General features: G+C 46.0%; 1 protein-coding gene across 1 annotated transcript; it reads right to left on the reverse strand.

The window, feature by feature from the left end:
* Positions 1 to 1,175: 1,175 nt before the first annotated feature.
* Positions 1,176 to 9,233, reverse strand: LOC135374229 (cathepsin B-like). Its single transcript, XM_064607234.1, has 8 exons — positions 9,208 to 9,233; positions 8,613 to 8,754; positions 7,912 to 8,121; positions 6,671 to 6,786; positions 4,718 to 4,944; positions 3,275 to 3,391; positions 3,077 to 3,205; positions 1,176 to 1,255 (listed from the first exon to the last, which is right to left on the reverse strand). The coding sequence occupies exons 2-8, from the start codon at positions 8,742 to 8,744 to the stop codon at positions 1,176 to 1,178; spliced, it is 1,011 nt and encodes a 336-aa protein (XP_064463304.1). The 5' UTR covers positions 8,745 to 8,754; positions 9,208 to 9,233.
* Between the last annotated feature and the right edge of the window lie 8,747 nt (positions 9,234 to 17,980).

Consider the following 17,980-nt stretch of genomic DNA (forward strand, 5'->3'; position numbering starts at 1 on the left):
AGGGGCAGCATCGAGGACTGCCTGCTGCAGGGGAACGCCAAAGGGACTGAATCCCACACGGGAACTCGCCGCCTGCACGCGAAGGGTAAACGAGGGTACAACAGAGGGCTTTGCAAGGAAGAGTCGCTCCAGAGCGGGGTTCACACTACAGTCTACAACTGGGTCATCGCCCTGGCACCTGTACTTTGGCGCAGCCTTCACATGTTCAAATTGTCTCCGTCTCTCGAGCGACCATTCATTGCCCTCAACATACAAACTCTTCACAGGGGACGTCCGGAAGGCACCGGTGGCGAGTCGGATGCCTTCGTGGTGGATGGGGTCCAACACCTTCAATGCCGAAGGCCGCGCCGAGCCATACACAACACTCCCGTACTCCATTACCGATCGCACAACAGAGTCGTATACCCGCAACAGTGTGACTTTGTCGGCTCCCCACGATCGATGGGACAAAACTTTGAGTATTTTGGAGGATTTCAGGCACTTCTGTTTTATATAGTTTATGTGTTGCACAAAAGACAGCTTCTTGTCAAATACCACCCCCAGAAATTTTTGCTCATCACAAACTGGTAGTGTGTTGCCGCCGAGGAGCAGCGAGGGCTCAGCAAATGTGCCTCGCCTCCGCGTAAAAACAACACACGCTGTCTTTTGCGCGGAAAACCGTTGAAAATGAAACGGGCAGCCTGATTCTGGATGGCTTCCATGGCGTCGCAGAGATACTTTTGGGGAGGGTCCCAAATATGCGAAGCCCCATGTATTTGCTATGGGAGAAACCTTTGGATTATTGGTTAACAACTACTACACCGATTTTGATGAAATCACTCTTGTTCGATAGATCTTTGAAAGCCTGTGGGGAAATGGAGGAGAAACTGCGTGTTTATGCAGTGCTTTTCTTTTTCTTTTTTTTTAAAGACGTTTATGAAAAATTGGAAAAATCACACATCCCATTTGCGAAGCGTCCAGTTCGCAGTTAATGATAAGCAGACGAAAAGTTTGGTCTATTTCGCCCTCAGAAACCTTTCTCGAATATTTTCGCACCAGTATTACGTCTATCCACGGCTGTGTTCGTTGACCCCACATTCATTCACTCGTACACATGCTTGCGTCGTGATGACGCGTGCTTAATGTTAGCACCATGCCATGATTATTCATGATACAGACAACCATACACAAGTGGTTTATTCATTCTGTGGAATTCCAGCACTGATGGATCGTTCAATTCCGCATTCATCGGAGCCTCGCAGGATCTTGAAGTAGCCTAAAATAGAAAATGGAATAAAAACGCTTTCATCCCATGGCCACTGGGTACAGGGTACGTCGCACCGAACTAGAACGTATATAGCCAGCAGATTTGAGACTGTCACTGTGGAGCGTATACGTAAGGGGAGACTTCACATTATAGTTAACTGCTTAACTAAGTTTTTACACTAGGTAAGTGAAGTAAGAGCTCCTATCTGCAGGTATTTAGTAACGTTTGTAATAGGTACTGTGCCTCTGCGCTTCGTAATCCTATTTACAATTCATTGGGCAATACTTCTCCTCCATAACGTGTGCAGCGTTAATACAAAAACACACTTTTTTTTTCGGATACGGTTCTGCCATACAGGTACCTATATCGATTGTTACGTCATTTGAAGAACTGTAGCATGCAATCAGACGCCAACGCGGAGGTACACAACGTTCTACTCTACAGTATTAAAAATTAACCTCACACATGGCAGGCTCCTAGCCAACCATCATCACGAACATTGCTGGGCGTCCTCACTCGTGGGGACGCTCATGAAGACGCCTCACCCTCACCTCACGACGATGAAGTGAGGATGAGTGAGGCCAAGCCACGCTGAATGTTCCTCACGAGGACAGTCGTGAGGCATTGTCCTACATGAGGCCCACCGTGAGGGCCCTCATGAGGCCAGTTGTCGTGAGGCCATTAATACGTGAGGGTACAACGTATTCCGTGAGGAGCCTCACGGATTTAGCCGTGGGGCCCTTCGTGATGGACTTCACGGATGTGCTGATGGGTTCGGGCTCCTCTTTGCTGATGCCAAACACTAACGTTAAACCTCACTGTGACAGCAACAACTGTTACCAAATTTATATAACCACAGCACGTAACCCTATTAACCGCTTAATGCGGCGCAATATCATTAGTACCAACTAGCGACACAGTAGTTGAACGCCGACGTCTCATGTGAACATGATGTAAAGTCCTTCTGAGGCACATGTGCCTCCTAGTGACTTGAAGACACGGCAGGCCATGATGGCATTCACGAGACGAGGGCTGTGAGAATGAGCTGTCGTGAGGCCATGAGGGTCCTCATGAGGTGAAGGTACTCGTGAGGCCATGTGGGTCCTCATTAGGCGAAAGTACGTGAGGCGCCGTGAGGAGATGCGGGCCCTCGTGAGGTGAGGACACGTGAGGATGAGCACCCTCACGAGGTGAAGATACATGAGGCCATGGAGGTTGTGAATAGCCTCATTATGTGAACGCATGTGAGGATGATGATGGTGAGGCCTCTCGGGATCCCGATGCGCTGAGGTGATGTTTGTGAGGGCAAAATTTAAAATTGAATGAGAGGGTGAGGGCGAATGAGGTTTAGATACTGCTGCGGAAAAGTTGGTGAGAGTAAGTGAGGCCAATAAAGTCTGTGCTTCGTGAGGTGAGGATGAGCGAGGCCGTAGGAAAATGCCCACCTATCATCCGGAATGACAACGTTCTCGTCTCTTATTTGTTGAAAACGCGAAGCGGAGCCTATTTTGTAGCCATAATGCTGTACATAATAGGCTCTTCCTCCTGTTAACGTTGTCATTGGAGGTAATGGTTGGCAAGCAGCGTGCTATAGGTGGTGAAGATACGCACCGATCAGATCCATCTGTACAAAGGATGTCAAATCGCCGTTTGGAGCCGACACAGTCAGTAGGCTAGCTTGGTAGAGTTTATTTTTAGCTAGAGTATTGGTACGTACTTGTGTATTTCACAATTTAAACTTCCTCTATTTTTTCTCTTTGCACTTAGGAGAAGTCCTTCGATGTACTTGTGTGTATATTTCAAGTTTCAAAATTTCATTTCCACACCTACCGTTGTCTCCCCAGTCGGAGTTCCACGAGTTGGCCGCCAGCCAGTAGGGCACACCCTTTTCTGTGCCCCATCCCAGAATTTTAACTGAATGGGCGCGAGAGGATGGGCCACTGGTGTGTTTGTACACACCTGCAAAAAATGATTTTTACAAGTGCTAAAAACTCTTCACCGTCGACAGAAGAGTAGGGGACAGCATACCGGATTTGTAGTGCCAGAAATCTTCATAGACCTCAAAGACAGCTACCACTGGACCGTTTTTGTAGATCTCTGCCTTAACCTGGTCTTGGTCTGGTCCAACGGAGTAAGGTGCTTGACCTGGGGGAAGTACAAATGATCTGAAGACACCACCGGAGGAAAGATCACTCTTACATAGCTTCCGACCCAGTTTGTGGAAACTTGTCTTAGGCTATGCAGAACACCGGGATGAGCAAATAGGATAACCTTAGAAGGTCGACTTCTGATTGGTTTCTCTTCCCTACGGTCTGAAGTAGTCCAGCCATCTTCTCTACAGCATATTGCGCGCAACCGACCGCGTGGATAACCGATTTGAGCACTTTTCATGGTGTGTCTCACAACAGCAGTCTCACTTTGTCTCACATTTACTGATGAGTAGCAAACGTTGCGACAGCAGAACGTTTGACGAAACAACTTCGCGACAGATGCGTACGTCGACTGCATGGTGAAGCTTCGCAAAATGAACGACAGATGGCGCTTGCGGGATGGAATAGTTTTGGGAACCTCGAAGGAACATACCATTGCGCATCCCTTTGCGCCTCTCCGCGACCAGCCGTGCCAAAAATATGTAAACCGAAACCAATCAACTACTGCAACAAATAACCCGCTTCAGTGTCCGATTTTTCTCTAAAAGGCGTCCACCGAAGGTCTCGTAAGGGGTAGTAAGTCGGTTCGCGAATTATTTATCCCGGGGATTTAATTGACGCACCCTGTAGAATCACCAGAATGCATCCGCCATCACGGCATGTGTCTCCGCCAGTGCGACGGTCAAGTGCTTACGATGACCAACGGTAATGACTGGAGGTGAGTGCGGGTAAGCAAACTTGGATCCGCACCCGCAATAATTTTATTTGGGCGACCCTCACGCGCAGTGCTGTCTTTATACGCGCATACCCGCATTGGGACCCGCAGAGGTGAGTGTTCTTCGTCCACTTTACAGCTGTTTCTATTTTAAAACAATGGAAATTCTCAGTGTTGGCTACGTGTCTCGGACTGCTTCAATCGTATGCCAATAAAACTGCAAATCAACATAGAGCCATATATGTGTGCATTAATAATAGAACTCGCCCGCCAGCAGCAGTCTGGCACATGGATTTACGGCATAGAGTACTGCTGAGCTCGCGTGTGACACAGAGGGATCACTTAGTTGGCCATGGAGTGAGATTAATGCGGGCATACCCGGTCGCATTGCGGGTACACCCGCATTTTACCCGCTACCCGCAACGACCGCGAATTGCTATACGCAAATCGTGACGATGTGCGGGTAACAGCGGGTACCCGCGGGTATACCCGCTCCCGCGCTCAGCTCTGGGTAGTAATGACAGAGGATACACAATGCGCCTAGTGTGATTCGCTTTGTTTTTATCTTTTAACACATCAATTCTTTGTTTGTGTTGTGAAGCATACCATAATGTTTGTCCTCTTTGTAGGTCTTCTGGTACCCATCGCGGCATTTCTCTTGGCACGTCGGAGTCGGGATCGTTGTACAAGGTGCTCGCTTGCCCTTCATATGGTGTTCGCAGGGAGGGATTGCGTAGGGCACGCAGCCGTCTTTGGTGCCAAAGGGACCGCCAGTCACAATGCCTTCCTCGTTCCAGTATATCCAGGAGAAACTAGATATCCCGCCATCGCACCTGGGAAGGTAGTGTAAAACTCGGGTGGGTTCGTATGTCTACTAGACATTACGAGTCAATGGACCTTTTTCGCAATGAATTACGCGCATGCGCATGACCCTGAGGCGCCGGAGAGGGTTATCCGCGTCTTCATTAGATGGTGCAGTATGAGGAAGACAGAAGTGGGGACCGGTGGGGAGACCGTACGAATACGGCGCGAAATCAAAGTCCCACTCATGACTGGTTTTGGACCTTTGTACTATACCAACGTGGATATGTTTTGACGCGCTCCGAGCGTGGTTCGTTGGACCGCTAGGATACGACGCGTATGTGAAATAGGTCCATTAAAAACCCGGTGCAACAGGCGACTCGTCGTCGTCTCTTTGTATCAGCGCATGTTTTCGTCATCCCCTGCTGCACTGGGATTTTTAATTGCAGTTACTTTCATCACCTTTAATGACTGTATAGACACGGAAGTACATGATACGCTTCGCCTAGCCTTGGCTTCTAGTAATTATGCACGTTCAAGTATCGTTGTTATGCGTATGGCTGACGGCAAACAGCGGTTGAAGCAGGTGGGAAATCACACCTCGCTCCCGTTGTTCCGCTCTCCAAGCACAAATTTACACATTTTTTGTTTAATTTCTGGGGGTAGTTTATTAACTTCTGAGGTCCCTGCTTTATTTTCCGCCGACTTGACCGGAAAACTAATAAATTACTGGAGTATTAAATTGCCGGAATCCCCACGGTTTTAAATCCTCGCACCGAGAGACGTATCACTGCAAGAAGAAAAGGTAGAATTTTCTACCCATCTTTGTAGAGCTGTATTGCAACCTCATTTCTATTCACACCAATTCTACGTTTTGGGTACAACTGCAGAGTAGAAACAAACTATAGAGTAGAAACTGTCGTCCTACCAGCTTGGGTAGGAAATTCTACCCTTTTTTAAATAAGAGCAAACTTGAGAGTGAGGAAGAAGGGAAAGGGACGTCTCCGCTTACACCCGCGGACGAGAAGGCACGCGTGGATTGGCCCGAAGTGGTAGAAGTACTGTCGTCTTACCAGCTTGGGTAGGAATTTCTACCTTTTTTTTCTTCTTAGAGTGTACGCATGACGTCAGAGTGACGACATTCAGACGACACGTGGGCGTTTCCGACAAGGTTTCCGCAAAACATACGCGAAACAGTGGCACACGGGTGTCGCAACGTTACCCCGAAAAATCTAAACTACATTCGTACACACGAGACACACTTAGAAGTATAAGAGTGCGCACGTAAGAGTGCAGGAGCACTGCTGTGGTGCACTTGCATGTCTGTGGTGCGCTCGCTGCTTATTATTTCGGCTTCGCTGCCGGTAAACGGGAAATTAATCTTCACGAAGTGCAGTTGATCAAACACGCCGGAACTTCCCAAATAATACGCGACAACTATAGCCATGTCATTTCGGACAACACGGTTACGCCTGCCAGAAGTAATCCTAACGGATCCGTACGTCCGATTGATATCTGAGGGATATCCATATCACGTACGAAAAACATTATTCGTACATCCAGAGGATATTCGGTGTTGCTGGGGGTACGAGCAGCGTTTACGACTGCTTCGCCTTCAACGTATCGAGACTCAACATCGCACATTTGAGAAATCTGAAGATCGACACCAAGCGATAACCTGGACACGTCTGCCATGTTGGAGTTTAGATGCGCCACCTACAGGTTATGCAAAGTTCGAGCAAATCTCTGGCAACATACCCATCGCCGCACCATATGCAGCAGGCCAAGATATCTTCCGCTGAAATGTTCACTTGGATCTCCCCGTGGCTGTGAATGCAGACACGGTCTGATATGGCTTCCGCTGGTGCGAGCGCCTTTGAGCGAGAAAGGAACTCTCATCAGACAGCATTCCGTAACCATGTATTCACACGTGCGACATCCCCCCAGAAGCAGAAGATGCGAAAAGCGCCAAAACTTTCTGCTCTCACGGAGCGCGAGCGCTGAACGTCGTGTCTTGACGTACACTGCAAACTTTTGGGAATATGGTGCTACACCGCCACAAGATATTCTGTAGCAGACAACAGAAAAACACGCTGACGGTGTCTGCTAATGCGCAGTACGCCACACGTACAGGTCCCGACAAAAGTTTACGGAACACGCGAGCGGTGTATTTTCTCCTCGGTACGACACCCTAGCGGCAAGAGGAAGCTGGCGAAATCAGGCCAGTTCACTGCCTCAGAGGGGTGGACGACTGCGCTCTTAGCGACACACCGCGGTAGTTTCGGTATGATTACTGTTGTATGTGCCCGCGAAGACAGTTGGATTTAACTGTTGTGCTCGTCAGCAACTCGTGACACACGTCAGTTGTTTATCAACCAATCAATTATCAATGTCAGCGTCAATTGTTTATCAGCTCGTCACGCGTCGTCCATAATAAAGCAACTGTTTACAAGATACATTTCTTTCTCTTGTCTACATATCATGGCTTTCCAATAAAGCAATACACCGTAAAGTGTTTCCACTATGATTCATCCTTGTTATCACGATGACAGCGGCGAGCTCCCTGTCTCAACAATCGTTGAATCACGTGTTGTTGGCGAGCACAACAGCAAAATCCAACTCACTTTGCGGGCACATACAACAGTAACCTTACCGAAACTACCGCTGTGTGTCGCTAAGAGCGTAGTCGTCCACCCCTCTGAGGCAGTGAACTGGCCTGATTTCGCCAGCTTCCGCTTGCCCCTAGGGTGTCGTACCGAGGAGAAAATACACCGCTCGCGTGTTCCGTAAACTTTTGGCGGGACCTGCACATACCCAGCAGGATCCACTACTTCGGCTCTGTAAGCGGTGTTTTCGCTTTTTCTTCCACTAGAATATTCCATGAGGATGTCGCTCGTGTGAATATAGGGTAAATGAAATAAAACACCCCGTGAAAGAGAAGAAACCACTCTTTAGTTTCTCTTTATTTGTGAAGAAAAGAAGAAAGGCGCGTTACATACCCAGTCAGATGCACAAGAACCTTGGTCCCTGATGTCTCCGATGGAATGACAGTGACTCCATTTCTGGCGGGCGTCGAAGCTATCGGGAAGATCATCTGGGTCGACGTCGTGCTCGATTGTCGGCAGCCGGTGCATGAACGACATCGGGTGGACGCCCATCAGACCTCGGAGATATTCCAGACTGATGGACTTGTCGAAATTGCGACCAGCCTATACGATACAAAGTGAAACAAACGAATAAGAACAACAGAACCTACGTAGTGAAGCCCCCTCAAGCGCCTGCTGTTCACTGTGGTTTCGTTGAAAGATTAGGAGGTATTATAAAGCCTGGAATGGTGGTGATATGATACGCGTATCATTTCTCAACTATTGTTGATGCGCCAAAAATCAAAATAATCATCATCATCATTATTCTTTATCAACATCGACAGTGAGTCCATATTGTTGTAAGCCATCTATAAACGCCGGACAGAAGAAACAGGGCCCTTAAAGTGGTGCAATACTGATTAAAAAAAAAAAGAATATTTCGTGTTCTAAATTAACCTCGCTCCAAGAATGAGTACTCGAAACAAAAAGACGGGCACGTGATGTGTCACGTGTCCTCATTGACGGGTGCCCTGCCTCACTGCGTCGTTAGCTGGTCAGCTGGGATAGCTGGGACTGATTGTTAGTCTGGTGCGATGCCCCTCTTGCTGACTTACCGTCCAAGTCGTGTTGAGGTTGTTGATGAAATCGATCATCTCATCCGATGTCAGATGGAGGCCGTCGGGAGCGACGCCACGTGACCAGGCGACGGCCACCAAAGCGCTTACGGTCACCGCAAACTTCAACATCTCCGGTAAGCTAGAACGTACATGATTTGATAATATCAAATCAGTTTCCTCGACGTTTGAAACCCAGCGTTATCCAATGAATACTGATGGTTGGAATATCGCAATTCGAGATTGCCTTTAGCATTCTTCAATCAATTACCCAACACCTTTTAACAGTTACTTATCTTCCACTCAGTCACTCAGAAATTACACACCTAAGGCGATCAATGCGGTTGTTAAATTTGCGTAGCTTTCGCGTCAGGAAAGTTCACTTCACGCTGAATTGAAAGTTCCGATCACATATATGCCACAAGTGTTTTTAAGGAATTTTTCAGGAAACACCGAATGGGCACGATGCTGGACGTTCGTTATGGAAACTGCGTGGTCCAACGACCCCTATTAACGACCATTAAACATAACCAGTTCCTGTCCTATCTCAAAATGGCAAATAACTTGTGACTCTCATACGGAGAAACTGACTCACCCTGTTGACGAGTCCGACTGCTGAGTGCGGCGGTATCCAGGCTTTTATATCACATCTGAAGGATCCATACACGTGGTCCAGGTATCCATTGTTCCGAAAGCAGGCCGTACGCCCTCCATTTTTCTTTCTTTTTTTTTTTTTGTAATGAACATGTATCCCCGCCCCGCCCTACGATAAGATTAGCAGAAACAAAGAGATTCCAACTTGTGGTGGCGGTCTATTTTTTCCCTAAGCTTATTGATTAAGAGTCACTTTCCGATCGATAAGATTGGTGTTCACGGAAAGCAGGAGCGGGTCACGTTGTTTTGAGTGAGTATAAGTCATGCGATTTCCCAAGAAAAGATTTGCGGGTCGTGACATCGCAAACAGAAGCGAGGCTTCAACACACATCGTAGAGATGGTAATAACCCCGTGATTTTTCTGAAACAATAGAGAGTTTTAGCAGACCATTGATAACGTGACAACGTGTGATCAACCGGAACCAATCAGTGGACAAGATTCTGAGTCACGCACCACTGCGATTGGTTCCGATAGGCACGATAACCTTATCAACGGTATACTAATAGTGAAACTCACTAATAGTGAGCTTCTGTACGTCGTACGCTAACCCTTACGTTCACAAAGGCGATGGCGTACGATGCGCTAAAACTCACTAATTCAAGAACTATACTATTTGTGCATTGCATCTGCTTGACGTTTCGTGATGGCAGTTCAACTGCTAAACACAAACAAATATGGAGGGCTGGGTTCCACGAATGGACACTTGTTAGCTGCCTCCTATTGAAAGAAAAGTCGAACCGAAGGTCGCGGACCATCGTATGATCCCCCCTCCAAGACCGTGGCTTTCGGTTGCGGCCCTGTTCGACTCTACAATCTAAAAACAGAACTTCACCGCATAGCACGCTGTGCCTCAACCATTGCCAGGAATTATAGGGTTATCGCTCTTGATTCGAAGAGAGAGAGGGGGGCGTACGGCTTTTTGTGTCAATTGTCATATATCCAAATTGACACAAAAAGGCGTATGCCCGCGCTCTCCCCTCGGTTAATTTTTTCTATTTCTTTCTCTTTTTTTATAATATTTCTTTCTTTTCTTCTTCTTCTTTTTTTTTTGCAGCACAGAGACAAGGACGAAAGCAAGAGACAGGAAGGCTGCGTGCAAGGGAAAATTTCAATGTTGACACAAATAGGCATTTTCAATGGTGTAGGCATCTCACAAACACCTGATCACTAGGAGCATAAGGGTACGTGAAGACTAGGGATCATTATCGAGATACATTATCTCAGCTTGTTTTATATCAATGGACGGTGTGTTTGCACGTCTACCACCTGCTCTATTAGTCAATGCCCTGACGCGGTGACGCCGAATTCTGACCTCGGCTTCCAACTAATTTAATGAGGAGTCAGTTGGAGGAATTGGCCTAACATGTATCAATGAGAGTCTGCTTTGTAAGCGATTTAATATGATCCAATATGTTGCATGGCCGCCAGTACAATACGTGAAAAGGCAGTTGCTGAAGAAACCAACATAATGGCGACCAACGGTACATCATCACTCTGAAATTAAATAATATATAATGACTAGGAAGAACGCCGTGTCGAAAACCGTGTCGAAAATGAACTAATTCGAGGAACACGTCCCATTTGAACAAATGAAATTCGCGAAAAATTATTCCGAACAAATCAACTCAACAGGGCGTTGGCCGACGACGCCGCTGGCCGAATGCAGAGTCCGATGAGGGCGCGTTGTAATACGTTTTCACGCCGCATCATATAGTGACTCGTCCGCGTTGAAAATAGTTCGCGTTATTTCAAATGTGTGTGAACATATTCCCGAAAGTACGTGTCATTTCGTATTACAAAACAGCTTTATTTTAAACTTTAAACAACTTTATTTTAAGATGAATTTTAATTAACTTGAAAGTCTTTAAAACGTTCACTGTACAGGTTGTATACTTGTTTGTAACAACTTTAGGTGTAATAGTTTTTACTTTTACAACTTCGTATTACATCTCTTACTTTAAGCTGTTGTTCCTGTATCCCGTAGTGCATTCCAGCGTGCATGAGTGCGAGCGTTTCCGCCGCGAGGGCATCACGAATCGCCTACGAAATACAGAAGAGCATGATCGGCATCGCATTCAGTGCTTCGAGATTTGTATGCTTTTATTTTTTTTTTTAATTGGCGCTATTGGGACATTGTGGATACATTCGTATGAATTAGCTGATTACTGATTTATGTTGTTTGTGTTGATGATGAACACTATATGCTTTCAAAACATATAAGTGCTGAATCAAGTTTCTAGTCTTGTTGTTTACTATGGGTGCGTTCCACAACTAACCCTCGAGTAGGAGTTGGTCACGTGACAGAGTTGTACCACGTGGCCATGGGGGTAGGGTAACCCTCGGGTAGGTTTTGAACATGGCGACAGCAGACGACATTGACATTTGGGCTCCGCGACATAAGAACCGCTGTCCGCTGCTTCGCTTTAGTGGGACGCTGTTGACTTTGGTATGGGGACACCTGCGTGGGTTCGTAAAGCATTCATGCCACGAAATAGGAGGGTATTTACCCTACGTTCAGAGAAAGGGTAGCGCTGTTCTCGTCCGCAGCTAGCTCTAAAACGCATAGAAACAGGTTTCGACCCTCACATGCAACGACCTGATGTGTGTCGTATGCATGGTTCCGTGCATGTTGCACTGAAGAAAACATCAGGTCGCAAAATCGGCACTGGAACTTTCCTGCATCCTTTATGATGCTGCCGAGACAAGCAGCAGCAAAAGCAGACGACCGTAGATTTCAATGCAGACGACAGCTCTGACGTCACTACCCTTACCTACTCCCGTCTGATAGGGTGTAGGGCTAGTCGACCTCGGGTAGCTACTCTCGAGTAGGCAACCTGCTTTCGGAACGGGGGTCGCGGCGTCATCGAGTAGGTTTTGGAAAGCGGAGAGTAGCTATTCCCTACTCTCGGGTCGACCCGGGTGACTTCTATGTGTTGGTTGCGATTTTCAACTGATTGGAGAATATTCACACTCATACAAAACATCTCAAATAACTTTCAGCTTTATATTCGTCACTCGTAATGTGTTAATGGCTACTGTATGGTTATATATGTAAGCATAACTGCTCACGCAGAAACTGCATCTAGTGTAACTCATTTTTGCAGCAAAAACGTGTTTTCTGCTCATTTGATGCAGCAGAATAGAATATTATTGTACATACAAAAGGTGCACTGACAATGAGAATTTCAACGTGACGTTAGTGGGTGGCGGTGGTGGCGGTGGTCGTGGTGGTGTTGGGGGGGGGGGGGGGGCGTTAATGGGAAAATCCGCGCTGCGGCACATTGGGCCAATGGGAAACTAGACTGACCTCCAATGGGTGTGATCGAGCGTGGCTCCACTTCGTCGCCATTGATGTTTGCATTGATTTGTCATTCAAACCCACAAAATTCCCGTTGTTTTCAATATGGCATTTGTTCAAAATTGACGAATCAGAATGAAAATTTGTGGTCAATTTCAATGAGAATTGTGAATGCGATATCCACTTAAACAGAATGAGAGTTCTGGGCTATTTTGAATTAAACTATTTCCAGCAGGATTGTGCGACAAGTATTGTCTATCTGTATGTGTCGGGATGTTATCTGTTCGTGTGCGTAAGAACAAGATCGCCGGTCTTTTTCACCTTATTCATTTGACAGAAATTTCAGGCACAGCTCAATCGACAGTATATGTCGATTTTTTCTGCCAATGGGAGATTAACACGAACTGTCTATAGACAAGCCGCTATAGAAAGGAAACAGATATCTGCCATGGCTTGTCTATAGACTTTCTATAGACTGACGCTAGACTGGCCACTTGTCGACATTCCCCCTCTATCATCATCATATGCACCGTATTCCGATGCATGAACTGTGATCAGATGAATACGAACCTGGAATTCTGCTGAGATCCTGTTGTGTGAAAGTGATGTTTTGTACCTGTGTTGAGAAGCAATACGTGGCCACCATTGGCACACGTCTAGGATCATTGAGGATAATCCTTAGTGCCATCTGCAATAGCTTAGCCAGTACAAGGACGTAGCAAGAACGTAGCGCGTGCAGTTAGAAAGGCATAAGGCTTGTGTTTGTAGCTGCTTTCGGTCTGTGACATTCAGTATAGGTCCATTGAAAGTCAAACTTGTGCAGTGCGTAATTTGCCACGCAGGTTCACATTGCTGCAGGTAGCCATCTCACTGCACACGTTTATCTACCTATTGAACGTCTCAAAGCGGAGGCAGTTACAAACACAGGCGTTATCTTGTTGGTGAGTTTATACTCCAAGCTGTTCCTTACTTCGGTCTTGGATGGATGCGTAATCGAATTAAGTATGGATACCTCGACCTTCATTTTGACTCAGAGGCAAGCATGACACTCGAATTTGCGGAAGCTGGCAAGTCAAGCAATATATGGTATCTGTTTACTCTTAGGAAGGAGATGCCATTGCTACGTGTTCAGACGTGGACGTCCTGAAAGCACAGTAATTAGGCAATTGCGAATGGCACTACTGTTCCACGATGACCCAAGACGTGTGCCAATGATGGCCACGTATTTGTCAGCATAGGTTAAAAAACATCAGTACACACATTCACACTACAGAAACTCAACAGAATTCCAGATTTAGACTCAACATAATACAGTTCATGAATCCGATTTGGGTGAGTATAATGATTATAGAAAGGCAATCACGGATTAGTGGCCAGTCTATTGTCAGTCTATGCAAAAGTCAATAGACAGGCAATGGCAGGTGATCATTTCCTTTCTATAGCTTTTACAGCATTCGGTTCGCACACATCGACACACGCATTAAATATGAACACAATGCACTCACCGCCATATAGTCATAACTAGATCCAACCACTAACCAATCTCCCATGGTCTGTCTATGGGAAGGAAAAAGGGGGTATCTAGAGGTGGTCTATGGGAAGGCAATGGATCATCTAGCTTGAATGGACGCTTTCTTCATGGCTTGCCTATTGGGTGACCAAACAATTTTTCACAAGGGTGTTGAAATCCCATTGAACGTTCCCACTTTGTGTAAATGATGACGATGATGATCATTTTCTATTTACAATCAGTGCAATCGCTTCGAGCGTAAATTATAGTGCGAATGATTCGAGGTAGGAAATAAATTTACCACATGTGCCAGGAATCAGAAAACGGCGGTAAATGTTGTTATGAACTACCAACACGAGGCGCTGCGCAGACCCAGGCCAACGTGAGCCACTCAGATGTAGTATGTGCATGTACACGCGTGTTTTCCTATCGATGCATACATATTTTTACTGAATGTATACACTTTCTTGCAGGTATTATTCCAGTCTCCATCGGACCTTTCTACATGGAGCCACAGGCTGCCGTGTATACTTCAAGAAAGTTACAATAGGCGTGCCGAGTAGTACGCGGCGCGCAAGGCCAGGTTTCCAGCAGATATCCTCGCGGATGACTACTTGAGTACGCATGTCCGGGCGCAGGACTGGGGACAACAACCCTTACACCCAACATATCGGACGTTGCCCGGAGCACGGAGATTGTATTCGTCTCACCGCACAGTTCATACAGAATCTGAACAGGGAACCAGCAAAGGGTTTGCTTTGGTGGTTTGGAATTTTCCCCACGTAACCACTAACCTCCTTATCTTTCGCTGTGCTTGCCAATTCTTGCCTGTTGTCCCGTTTCGTCACGTGTTCGTGAACCTTCCATTCTTCTGTAACCGGTCTGTAGCCTAGATCACAACGTTCACATAATCCCCTCCACACTCTAACAAAGCAGCCATTCACTCCGGCCGTAGAAGCCCGTACGGAACCTTTCTTCCCTCCGGGCTGTTGACCCACAATTCGCATGAACCTTTAAACACGTCACACCTAACCCTTTAAATACCATGCCATTGATGAGGACGGTGCCCAGAAGAAGAACAGTCTCTGTTCGAAATATTGGCGGCTTCTGTCCTGAGGCAACTCCCTTCCTATGTATCTTTACGTTCGGATAAATTCAAATTCCGATAATGCGCGAGTGACGCTCGCATTTGTAAAGAAATAATCGGGTGACATTTCACGTGGTTTCAAACCTTGCTTCGGTTGTCACCGTCTATTCAGCAAAGCCCTTTGCGGAGAAGAAATGTTGCAGTGTGAAGTCACAGCTTATTGAGAGGTCATACTGGTCATACTGTTAGTCATATGTGCATGCATTGACAGCTTTAACCATTTGTTTCAGTTCAAGAAGCGTGTGTTACAAGCAGCGTAAAGACGTGTGGTCAAATATTGCAAGTACAGCGAAATGTGTAAATAATTTTCATTGCAAATCATTCTGGAGTACAAACCAAGGTTATCAGGCGACAAGAACAGGCACTCGTACTGGAGTAATACACCTCTTGAATAGCCTTATCAGTTTCACACACAAAGATGTTTCTTTTGTATTCCACGTCTTTCACATATGATAGAGAAAAAAAAAAAGATAAAAAAACTGATGCCCTGAGCATGAATTGATGCTTATTTCTAAATGGGGGGTAGAGGTCAATGCCAATGTGTGTATTACCACAGTTTTTTTTTTTCTCTTCCTGTGTACATTGCGTTAGCTTTAGGTCCATGTTGACAGGGTGGTAACTGGTAAGTGCAAGCTTGATGAGCTGAAAAAGGAAAACAAAAAGACCATGAGAGAGAGAAAAAAAAACAACAACAATTGAGAGCATACCAGTGCTCAATACTACCACATTCTTGAACCCTTATTGTTTCCTGCGTACTGATTTTCAAAGTGCAAATAATGTGGTGCTTTCTGGGGCGGAAAGGAAAAAAAACTAAACAAGAGAAAAGGAAATAACAAAAAGGTAAATAAACCGCCTTAATAACCCGCCTTAATATAAAAATAAATAATCGGTCTTTAGACACATCGCTGCGCACATAGCTTCGTCACTGAGATCTACATCGTGCGTTCCGTTTTATCCATACCAATGAAAACGTGTGGTCGCAACATATTGTGTGGGCTGCAGTTTTCCAGTGTCTTCAGATACAATAACACTAAAGAGATCCTCAAAGAAGAAATCGTATATACGAGTATTTGCCTTGGCAACCGTAGTGGACTTGCGGTACGACAGTTGTAAAATGTGAAAAGGTGATGGAAAAGAGGTGCGGATAAATGGAGTATATTTGCTCATGTTGTGCACATAGAAATAGAAAGAAAAAAAAAACGTAGGTCGCACTGGTTCGACCTGCTGTTCCAGGACGCTTGACGTGTGAAAACACTAAATGATTAAAAAGATTATTTCAGCACGTATGTCCTTTAGCTAGGTCGTTAGTGTACACAGCGCAGGTTGCTGGTGCTGCCTTGGCCAGCTCCCCAGAACCTTATCGACACTAAAAGGTCGGTTGTCAAGTTTCGCGAGGGCGTTCTTCAGTGTTCGCCGATGTTGTGCACAGCACATGAAAGGTGGTATTGAAAGGATACAAATCACGAAAAAAAAAACACCTGGTACTCAATGAAGAGTTCTTTTAGGTGCATGCACAGTTAGCCATGCACCAGTTCCAGTGTGGCTTCACATGAAAACAAAGCTGGATACCCCGCGGATATCACACAGGGTACTTTCTCCGAAGGCCGCATCGCGGCGCGACCAGTTTGTCGCACAGTCCGTGTATGCCAAAGTTCTGCAAAAACTGTTGCCGATATGCCGTTATTTCGTTCAATACGAGTATAGGTGGTGTTGACAACGGCAAGCTCATTGACATGGTGATCATGCATCTCAGTATTCTGTGACAGCCTGCCAGCTTTAAGGGCATCAGCTACCCTATTATCTGGTGGTTTCGATATGCCCCAAATATATATGGGATATATATTCAGCCTATGTCGACTGTCATGACACTTATCTCATAACCTGTTTCAAAATCATCCTCTTCGTTTTTAAAATATATTTCCACGACGATAGTGCCTACTCTGGCGCACGACAGATTGAACACCCCTCATAACCCTATGATCAACATTCGTATTTCACTTTTCGAAACTCAAGGGTCGTCGTCACCACATACCGCTAGGGGGAGGCAGAGACGGAGCCTTAGTCGCTGTGCGAGGGTTCAGACCATTCAGAATGTGTTTGAAGCAGAGCGTGGAACCGGTTCGAGCTTCTAATATGCTACAAAATTATAGGTACCCACTAAAAATGATTCAAGCTCTCTTGGTTACGTTTTTTATGTATTTATTGATGTGTTTCGACCAACAGGACCCCCTCACATCACTTCCGCGAGCAACATGCCGCCAATCTAGGCAGGCACACCTCTCGAATCACCACAACCCCCCCCCCCCCACACACACACACACCAACCCGAAGCGAACCGGTATCCCTAACCTGTAACTAAAGTTTTTATATCGGTTCGCTACCGGTTCAGTTCCAAGATGGCGCTAGTAATTACGGTTCAGTTCCGGTTGAGTTCCAGCTTAAAATTAGGTTCCGGTTCCGTTAGGTTCGACACTCTGTTTTCAAGTATGATTAAGATGGCACAGGAAGCCTGCCCCTGAGGTTGGCCTTCCTATTTTTTAATGCAAATCCACATGTTTTCGAAGTGAACTTCCTGGATCTTTCTTGGAACTTTCCGAGAAGACTTCTTCCGAAAAATAATTTTCTTAAATATGCTGACACTCGCCAGGTTTAAAATGGGCGCGTGATTATACCAAATTACTGTCATTGGCAACTTATGTTATTCGTGTTTTATCTTACCAAGAGTTTGATTAACACATTTGGTGCAAAAGGAGTCTTT

This window comes from Ornithodoros turicata, chromosome 1 (genome assembly GCF_037126465.1).
Source record: "Ornithodoros turicata isolate Travis chromosome 1, ASM3712646v1, whole genome shotgun sequence".
In the NCBI taxonomy this organism is placed as follows: domain Eukaryota; kingdom Metazoa; phylum Arthropoda; class Arachnida; order Ixodida; family Argasidae; genus Ornithodoros; species Ornithodoros turicata.

Coding starts and splice junctions, on each gene's coding strand:
- LOC135374229 (XM_064607234.1), bottom strand. CDS start 8,744: ATGTTGAAGTTTGCGGTGACCGTAAGCGCTTTGGTGGCCGTCGCCTGG. Junction 8,122..8,612: donor ACCTCAACACGACTTGGACG/GTAAGTCAGCAA, acceptor TGTATCGTATAG/GCTGGTCGCAATTTCGACAA. Junction 3,392..4,717: donor CAAAGAGGACAAACATTATG/GTATGCTTCACA, acceptor TACTTCCCCCAG/GTCAAGCACCTTACTCCGTT.